Source organism: Amia ocellicauda, chromosome 12 (genome assembly GCF_036373705.1).
Source record: "Amia ocellicauda isolate fAmiCal2 chromosome 12, fAmiCal2.hap1, whole genome shotgun sequence".
In the NCBI taxonomy this organism is placed as follows: Eukaryota; Metazoa; Chordata; class Actinopteri; order Amiiformes; family Amiidae; genus Amia; species Amia ocellicauda.
In genome coordinates this window covers 20,136,344-20,146,942 of record NC_089861.1, presented here as the reverse complement: position 1 = coordinate 20,146,942, position 10,599 = coordinate 20,136,344, and the positions used below count along the sequence as shown (strand labels likewise).

The 10,599-nt window shown below is 43.2% G+C and overlaps 1 protein-coding gene across 1 annotated transcript; it reads right to left on the bottom strand.

Moving 5' to 3' along the window:
* Positions 1-9,776, bottom strand: LOC136764014 (macrophage mannose receptor 1-like). The gene is made up of 7 exons (XM_066717844.1): positions 9,740-9,776; positions 8,688-9,029; positions 8,260-8,595; positions 5,229-5,570; positions 4,246-4,596; positions 3,620-3,970; positions 1-1,261 (listed from the first exon to the last, which is right to left on the bottom strand). Exons 1-7 carry the CDS (start codon positions 9,774-9,776, stop codon positions 1,257-1,259), a joined length of 1,764 nt encoding a protein of 587 aa, XP_066573941.1. The 3' UTR covers positions 1-1,256.
* Positions 9,777-10,599: the final 823 nt, after the last annotated feature.

The following is a 10,599-nucleotide window of genomic DNA, read 5'->3' as shown; positions in this document are numbered from 1 at the left end:
GATCAGGTTGCTGGAGCTCAGTACTCCTTGGCCTGATTCCAGTGAGGGTGGTTCAGAGGAGTGAAATGATGGACAAGAGACTGAGGAAAATGACTGGATCTGCAAAGTGTTATTTAATGTAAGAAAAAGATCCACGGTTAGAAACCAGTCCCTTATTATAACAGTAACACACCATTCTCAAATCTAAAACTAAATCTAAATCACTCTAAACTACAGAATCATACAGGGGCAGAACATTTGTTTCAAAAGTGTGGGGATATAAAACCGGGTGCTAGTTTAAAAAAAAAAGTGGGAGGGATGATTTCCCACACTGCACAGCCACACTGCATGCCCCCCCTCCCAATAAAATCACCCCCTATTCATTGAAATAACATTTTTGTTCCTACCATTACAATTCTCTCACCGCCCCTTAATACATTAACATCCTCTATCAGGGTTGACTTTACCCCAGCAATTCCAGTAATCCCGATAGATTTATGGTCACAGGGATGTGGTCACATGTTACGGGCACTGTGGATGCACATCCCTTTCATCTCATCAACCCAGATAAATGCTGACTACCTTGACACATCTACTGTGGACCCACTTTCTACCCGTGTGCGTGCTTTCATATTAATGACAATCAGATCTCAGGTTGCAAAAACCCAGGTGGGTGTGAAAGAAGCTTAGGACTGTCTTTAGACCCAAGTGGAGCTAGTTCTGCATATAGTAATTTGCTCCTGTAGTTTCTTAGACATGTTTGTTCAGGTCATTCTCATTGTCATAGAAACTGGCAGGCAGGAATTGAGGACGCTATTTCACTATGAAGGATATGTATATTAAAATTAGAAAAAACTATAAATATATAACTATAATCAAATTAAATCATAAATCTTCACAATTGGCCAAGAAAACCAATCTCTCATCTGTATTTCCTCCTGCCTGTGCAGTACTTTCATCCCACGGCAGATGGCAACAAATCACAGCCATTCACATTTGAAGTGTTTTCAAAATATTGCCCTTCACTGCTCTATAATGATATTGGTTAAAGGAAAGCCATTTTTAAACACCTCAAGCTAATTTCTTATCAATTCTATAAACTACCAGTTATATACAAATAATAACATATACATCCTCTAAGTCAACCATAAAACTAAGTGATGGATTCCCCTCAGATTTGGAGCTGGCTTGACCAGTCATGGTGGTGCATTGCAGAAAGACAGAGGCCCTGCACCTGCTGTCAAACTGTGGCTGGGTATTCATCATCTGCAGCCAAACTAATCTGCAGAGGAGACACAGAATGACACAAGTTACAATGAGAAAGCTCAATAGGAAGGTCAACTGACTTGTATTTTTCAATGAAGACAAGAAAACAACAGTCTTTTAGAGCATGACAATTGTGCAGTACCTGTTTGCATTTTGGAGGTTTACTTTTAATACAAAATAAATGTGAGAAAATATAAGCCCTGGTGCCTGAAATTGGCTTGCATTTCCACACACACAGGCAGCAGGACACTGCATCACCTCTCCCTGCTGAAACCATCTCTATCACTGTTTTTGTCTGTTTCTCTCTCACCCTGTTGACATCTTTGTATCTCTTCCTGTTAATATCTCTGTCTTTGGATATCGCTACATCGCTCTCTTTAATGTGATCTTCCTGTGTATTGCTATATCTCTTTCTGAAGAGATACTGCTATCTCACGCTGTCTCTCTCTCAGTGCAGGGTTAATGTACTGTAGTGTCCAGTCAGTCAGTGTGTCTGTACTGTATTAACCCTCTCTCTCTCAGTGCAGTGTTAATGTACTGTAGTGTCCAGTCAGTCAGTATGTCTGTACTGTATTAACCCTCTCTCTCTCAGTGCAGTGTTAATGTACTGTAGTGTCCAGTCAGTCAGTGTGTCTGTACTGTATTAACCCTCTCTCTCTCAGTGCAGTGTTAATGTACTGTAGTGTCCAGTCAGTCAGTGTGTCTGTACTGTATTAACCCTCTCTCTCTCAGTGCAGTGTTAATGTACTGTAGTGTCCAGTCAGTCAGTGTGTCTGTACTGTATTAACCCTCTCTCTCAGTGCAGTGTTAATGTACTGTAGTGTCCAGTCAGTCAGTGTGTCTGTACTGTATTAACCCTCTCTCTCTCAGTGCAGTGTTAATGTACTGTAGTGTCCAGTCAGTCAGTGTGTCTGTACTGTATTAACCCTCTCTCTCAGTGCAGTGTTAATGTACTGTAGTGTCCAGTCAGTCAGTGTGTCTGTATTAAACTATATTAACCTTCTCTCTCTCTGCAGTGCCCTCAGTGCTGCATGCAGTGTCTTATTTGCCTTGAGAGGGGTTACAGTGATTTTCACCCTTACTGACTGCCTGAGGTTCTCACCGAGCTACTCTAAGATACCATCTTGTATTTCTCAGATGTTTATGGCTCGGAAATTGTGATACTGCAGATCTATTTATTTTTATTTTTTTACTGGGAATGGAAATTAAACCTTTACATGATGATATATCTGTGATGAATAGTTTCCATGTATGTTTAACCTAGTTGTTGTTAAAACCACTTACAAAAAAATACTCAGTTTAGTTTTTTGGAAGATGTTGAGTATATATACACCGGTCGGCCATAACATTATGACCACTGACAGGTGAAGTGAATAACACTGATAATCTCGTTACCATGGCACCTGTCAGTGGGTGGGATATATTAGGCAGCAAGTGAACATTTTGTCCTCAAAGTTGATGTGTTAGAAGCAGGAAAAATGGGCAAGCGTAAGGATCTGAGCGACTTTGACAAGGGCCAAATTGTGATGGCTAGACGACTGGGTCAGAGCATCTCCAAAACTGCAGCTCTTGTGGGGTGTTCCCGGTCTGCAGTGGTCAGTACCTATCAAAAGTGGTCCAAGGAAGGAAAAGCAGTGAACCAGCGACAGGGTCATGAGCAGCCAAGGCTCATTGATGCACGTGGGGAGCGAAGGCTGGCCCGTGTGGTCCGATCCAACAGACGAACTACTGTAGCTCAAATTGCTGAAACACTTAATGCAGGTTCTGATAGAAAGGTGTCAGAACACACAGTGCATCACAGTTTGTTGCATATGGGGCTGCATAGCTGCAGACCAGTCAGTGTGTCCATGCTGACCCCTGTCCACTGCCGAAAGTGCCTACAATGAGCATGTGAGCATCAGAACTGGACCACGGAGCAATGGAAGAAGGTGGCCAGGTCTGATGAATCACAAGTTCAAGGTGTTGACTTGGCCTCCAAATTCCCCAGATCTCAATCCAATCGAGCATCTGTGGGATGTGCTGGACAAATAAGTCCGATCCATGGAGGCCCCACCTCACAACTTACAGGATTTAAAGGATCTGCTGCTAACGTCTTGGTGCCAGATACCACAGCACACCTTCAGAGGTCTAGTGGAGTCCATGCCTTGACGGATCAGGGCTGTTTTGGCGGCAAAAGGAGGACCTACACAATATTAGGCAGGTGGTCATAATGTTATGGCTGATCAGTGTATATTTTGGCACTTGAATACAGAACATCCAGCTACTTAATCATGTCCTGTGCAGAGCTGAAGCAAATACACCTGTCATTGAGCATCTGTGTTTCTCAGATTCCAGATTGCAGTGTAGTGTTGGTGTGTGTGTAAGGACCTGTTACCTCTGTAACAGATGAAGTTGAGCTTCAGGCCACAGGGCCTGTCTCTCCAGAGGTGGTCCTTAGTAGATATGGCCCCACAGTAGCTGGGTTTTGGGCACTGGTGCTGTCCTCCTGCGGCCCACTTATTGAAGCCCATGGGCTCCCTATTGACCCAGAACCAGGAGCCCGATGTCAGACTCTGTCTCAGGCCCAGCCACACGTGGTCCGTCTGGGCGCCTGCGGTCTGCATAGCAGAGATGATGTGCTCCCTCTCCGAGACGACGCTGGTGAGGTCAGTGTAATTGTCTCTGCAATAGTCCAGTGCCTCCTCCCAGGTCTTGTTCTCCTGCACCAGGATCATCTCCCGCACATCTGAGAGAAAGACAACTGAAATGCCTGAGAATCAGTTATATATGTATCAGGCCACTTCTGATACATAACATATCTTTTACTGGCCTTCATCTTAACTGCCTCCCTGCTTTTGGTGAATACGCCATTCCTGTCCCTACTGTGTGTATCACTAATTATTACCACATTTCTGCCCACATTTCTTATACCCCAGTATATGAATCTGCATTGTACTTTCTCCTACACCCAGATCATCTTTCTTGCATCTAGGGTTGAGGGTAGTGGGGCTGGGGCCTTACCATCTGCACAGAAGAAGGCTTTTCCATTATTGCAGTTTTGGTCTTCCCATGTACCATAGTCAATTCCGTTTAGAATCAGATCCACACATGCCTCTTGTCCATTCAAATTGTCAGGCTGGTGGATCTTCCACTTCCGAAACATCGAGTTGCTCCCATCGGACCACTTCCAGGGCTCATTGAACAGCCCGATCCAGAAGAAAGTAATCACTGTTCTCTGGGTCACCGCTTGGTTTACGCTCTGGTTATGTACAGTGACCAGGTCGGTGTGGTGCTCTCTGCAGTACGTGCGAGCTTCGGCCCAGGTTCTCGCCTCGTTAATTAGGGTATATAACTGGGTGAGGTTGGAGGTCTCTGAGAAGCAAGAACAAATGGCAGATTAGAGAGACAGAGGGAGGTTGGGACCTGGAGGACTCCCCCAATGTAAAACTGAAATCTTACTGCCCTCTTTGTGAGGCCTGTCTGCACTGGGGAGGCTGAGCTGTGTCCAATACATGCGCTTTCCTGTTGTTAAAGTGAAAAAGTCAAATAATCAAAAAGTCTGTTGATGTCGAAGGTAAAGAAACAAAGGTCAAAAAGTCAAAGGTTAAAAGTCAAAATGTAAAAATCAAAGGTCAAAACTCAAATTCAAGCCCCACAAAATGAAGCTCTTCTTCGACACTTTTTGAAGGGAACAGTCTTTGAAGTTGGTTTGCAAATACCAAGGGGTGTGGGCAGATCTGACTGGAATGGTAATCAGGTAGAGCTGCTATTTTGAAGTACTTAGAATAGGCTTTGCAAATGAATGGGAGCCCAAGTTGGGCCCCTCCCACTTAGACAGCCCCCCACCCCCACAAAGAGAGGATAGTGGGATAGTGCAAGCAGAGTTTAAGTGCAAGAGGGGACAGTCGATCCCTTACAAATGCACTTCAATCAGGTAACACATTGGCCTTTTCTGGTCTGGGCAGAAGGGTTATGTAGAACAAATTGAAGACTCGGTACTATACCTGTGTAACACATGAAATATAGCTTGGCATCACATTCCACATCCCACCAGTATCCCTCCCAGTCCATTTTAGCACAGAACCGCAGTGTATTCCAGTTGGAGAAGCTGAGGCTGTTGTTGTTGACCCACTGCCAGCTCTCCATGCCGTGGTGCAGCCCAGACCAAGAGTTGTGAACGGTTTGTGCCATTCCATTAAACATTGTATATTCTTCTAAGCTGTGAATAGATATCAGGTTCTTTTTCATCCTCCAGCAGAATTGGTAGGCGAATGACTGATTCAGGGTGGGAGAATTGTATTGAGTGCTGTGAATGCACTCGGTTGACAGTGTTTTTCCACCATTGTCTGCGATGTAAAATAAGGCAGAACAAACCATAAGTTAAATGCACACTATTTCACAACTGATCTAACTGGCCTATTACAAAACATATTGAAAAACTAAATTAAACATGAAACTATCTGACACAGATTGACAGGATGTATTAACTGATTTCCTCAAACAGGCAGCAGTGGCAGAGAAGAGTGTTTTTAAATGTAAAAATGAATAAACAAATTATAGGCTCAAATCAGCACCATAAGTAATGAATTTAAAAAAATGCAAAACAGGAGACACTTGTCACAATCTGAACAAACTCCCCAGTGATGTGGTTGAAGCTGAAAATTTGGAAACATTTAAAAATAGACTGGATAGGATCCTTGGATCACTCAGTTATTGATGGACACCAAACGAGCAGGATGGATCGAATGGCTTCCTCTCGTTTGTAAACTTTCTTATGTTTCTTATGTTTCTTAAAAAATATTATAAACAAAAAATAAAGTTGAGAAAAAATTGTTGTGGTCTGGTTGTCTTGAAGTTTGTCTGTTTATATGAATTAATAGCCACATTCATTAAATAGTTGATCAATGTAATTACGGATTAATTGACACACGACAAGTTAACAAATTACTTGACAGATTCCTGGATGAATTTACTACTATATGACCAAACTGCTGGCTGAATGGCCAAATTGATGAATTTCTGAATTAATTTCCCAAGTTGACGGACAAACACTTTTGGCGCAAACGGCGCTGCATAGACGAAAGCAAGGATTGCAGCATTGCAACCAAAGACTCCAGTACTCTTGCTTTAACATGATTTCCTTTCAATATATATATATTTTTTTTCTTTTGATATGATTATTTTTGATCCCAACATCAAATTTTTCTGAACTTCATTTTTTTTGCTTACAATATTTTTTATTTTGAATTCGTTACTTATGGTGCTAATCTGAGCCCATAACAATTACCCTAAATAAGGTGTGGCTCATCTGAGTGACAAGCACACAGAGGCCTATTGGTAGCTTTGTTGCAAGTTTTCAACACTTCCCATTGACTGCTCCAATATGCCATAGTCCCTATAGGATCTATTTACAACTTGAAATATAACAGGAGTTAACATTCACATTACAATATTTTTTTGTGGAGAATGGATTGAAATGACAACAGCCAATTTAAATGGTCCATTTCTATAATATGAAGTTATTACTGACACCAAATGTATGCAGAAAACTAAAATAACCACAATTTTGTGTGTTATTTGAATGTATCTCCCATAGGTGTTCAATTGGGTTGAGATCTGGTGACTGCAAAGGCCATAGCATATGATTCACATCATTTTCATACTCATCAAACCATTCACTGACCCCTTGTGCTCTGTGGATGTCATCCTGGAAGAGACCACTTCCATCAGGATAGAAATGTTTCACCATAGGGTAAAGGTGATCACTCATAATAACTTTGTAAAGATTTGCAGTGACTCTTCCCTCTAAGGGGACAAGTGGACCCAACCATGCCAGGAAAATGCCCCCCATAGTATAACAGAGCCTCCGGACCCCCTTACTGTATTGGTCAAGCAGTCAGGCCTATACTGTTCCCTTGGTGGCACCACACATGCACTCACCTGACTCATCTGACCATATCACTTTTTCCACATCTCTGTAGACCAGTGCCTATGCTTTCTGCACCACCGAACTCTCAAATGTGCATTTATCTTTGTAATGAGGGGTTTATGCACTGCAACCCTACTATAATATCCCTCTCTGTGCAGTTCTCGATGGACTGTTCTTGCTGACACAGTCTGATCACATCCTGCATTGACACTCTCAGTCACCTGTGAAAGAGTTGCTCTTCTTTTTTCCTTACATATCACAGTAATGCACGAGCATCACGGTCACTGAGTGTGCACTTTCGACCACAATTTCCAACCCTATTTACTGATGTCTTTCCCATAGATCTATATGCAGATGTAACTTTAGTCACTGTTCCTATTGAAACACTAGCCAGTTGAGCAGTCTTTGTGACTGAAGCTCCTGCCATTCGTGCCCCAATAATCACCCCTCTTTCAAAGTCACTTAGACCCTTTCCGCTTGCCATCTTGATCCAAAATCAATGTCAACTGGGCCTGCTCAGCATTTTTATACATGCCACAGAGCATGATAGGATGTTAATTGCTTAATTGTATCATGCAGTACACCTGTTTGGAGGCATCTGCATTCGTTATGTTCCTCCACTGATTTAATCAGGTTTTTCCTTTGTCACCCGTCTGTATGTGTGTGCTGTATGAGAGGAGGCTCCTCAGGAGTGATGATGCACTTTACCCCCCCAGCAAATTTGTCAGGGGAGCCCTAGCATTTTGTGTTACACCACTGACTACAATATGATACATATTTCCTATCAAGGCATTTTTTACGATGATGCAGCATTGTTTTTTCATGGTAGAGTGCAGTAAATCACAGTGTCATCATGTTGAACACATAGGGAACCACTATTAAACTAAGCATAGAAGAATCAAATGTAAGGGGCAAAAATGCTGGGGTTAATAAGCGCTTAGGGCAACCATTGGGTATAATCATACATAATTGTTTAACCAGGGCATAAGTATTGATTGGTGGGACAGTAGCACACTGCTGTCTCACAACTCATGGGACCCAGGTCCAATTCTGGCCTTTGGTGTCTGCCTGTGTAGAGTTTGCATGTCCCCCCCTCAGTCACTCACCTTTACAGCACCAAAAATGCAAATTAGCATGGCAGTCTTGATCATAGAAACCATTGTTGTCAAAAGAAAAACAATTATGTCCATACTGGCAGCCATTGGGTTCACCAGCCCCCCACTTCCAAAACCTAGTGTTGCTCCCGTCAGACCAATACCAGGGTTCATTGTACAGCCCAACCCAAAAGACACTGCCCCCAGCAATCTGCACCAGGGCTTCATTCTCAGTCCTGCTATCGATAGTGACTAGGTCGGTGTGGTGACTTCTGCAGTACTGTCTTGCATCTGGCCAGTTTTTAATGTCGTTGATCATGGTGTAGCTCTGGTTATTATTAGGGCTCTCTGGGGTGGGGAGGAGAAACAAATGGCCAGGTCAGGAATGAGGGAACAGCACAAACTGAAAAAAAAATAAGCAAGTGGTCAGATCTCTTTACCATCGTAACACATAAAAGGATGAGTTTCAAAGCAGTTTTTATCGTCCCAGAATCCCTGTTGGTTGACTATGGCACAGTAGCATCGACGTCTCCAACTAAAGAAGTCAACTGGCTCTCCGCTGGACCACTGCCAGTTCGGTGTCTCACTGTACAGGCCGATCCATGCTGAGTCCATAGTGGTTCCTCTGGCTGCCAGGAGAAGCTGCTGCAGTTCCTCCTCACTCTCCACGGAGGACATGTTCTTGTAGTTTTGTCTGCAGTAGTTCTGTGCATCAGCCCAACTCTTCAGTGCTTCCACATAGAAGTTGAATTCCATGAGACAGGAGGCGGACTGGCAGAGGCCTGCAGAGGAGGAGAATGGTGCAAACCAGTGGCAAGCCATGAGAGACAAGAAGGCCAGTATTCAGTGGATCATCACCTCTCATTCCTTTAAGAAAAAGGAAACCTACAGATATCATTTAAATTAAGGTAAAACATGTCAATGATGTTTCAATTTACCAACAACATGCATCACCTCTCTCTTTATTTAAATGGAAGTGCTGATCTCAGTAACAGGTTAATTAGATACTGATACATTTCAGAAGTTATGTTTATTAAGACTGTTTTATTGGATGTGGTTATGGATCAAGCAACTTGTTTAAAGTAACAGTTACATGTACAGCTTTTTTTGAGGCATCGGCTCCATCAAGTGATTTCTGTTGGGTTATAAGAGTTTTAAAGGGCTGATGTGTGACAATCCTCTGAGTGTAGGCCTTGTTAATGGTCAAAGTACACCTCTGGCACAGATAGAACCACAGATAGTCTGCACAAGAGGAAATGGGTCCACCTGAACACGTTCTGCCCTTCCTCCCCTGAAATCAGGTCTAGGAAGAATGTAGAATGCTACAGTATTCTGCTGTTGCTTCAACAGACCCCAACTGTCACTCTCAAGGGGGCGCTCTTGAGACACAGCACTCAGCAGCCCACAGCAGCCTACTCCATGGGATTTCATATTATAATGTCAGAGCCCTGTAATGGTTTGCACAGTTCACCCTGGGGGAACTGTATCTTACCAGCGAGCAGAAGGAGAGTCAGGCTGGTCTTCTCCATGATCAAGTCTTCTCTGTGTGTTTGTGTGTTTGAGAGAGAGAGAGAGAGAGAGAGAGAGAGAGAGAGAGAGAGAGAGAGAGAGAGAGAAATAATATATATACACAACCTCCAACCCTAGCCCATATCTCTGCCCCCATCACCTGTTGAACACTAGTGCCCCTCCTTCACTTCACACAGCACACTCTCCTCATACCTCACTGGAAAGACACAATATTGCACATCATACTATAATACGCACAGTCAAGCCTCACTCTGGGCATCACCAACATCTCAAAAACTCACTACATCATCGTGACCTTTCTGGTTTATTTTGTTTATCCTTGATTTATAAATAACCAGTTTGCCTTGACCGATAATGGAGTTGATTTACTTGCATTTCACTTTGTGTTTTTCACAGTGCTGCATTCCAAAAATAAAACAGTTGTTAAAAAACAAATATAAACCAATAAAACAAGTGATGAAATACTAAAAAAGGAGCACTCACTAAAACAATGAGACATGGTCTCACAGCTAGGTTTTGAACAGTAAAAAATGATTTGAAGCACTATAGTGTGCAGCAGCCTCCACTGCAGGTCATCAGCCCCTTAGTCAGGGAGAGCTGGTACAGGCTCTGCCATGGACGCATCATGCCCTTCCCCAGTCCCAGCCTGCCTCTTCACAAAATGTCAGGGAGCTGTGTCAGCTGGCTCTGGTGGGTCACCAGTCCTTGTAGAGCACCTTCCCTGTCATGGTGGCAAGTGGTCTCTCCTCTAGACCCTGGAGTCAGTAAGGGGCCCTGAGGGTCTTCTGAGTCTTTCAGTGCATATCTTGCTGCCTTCTCACC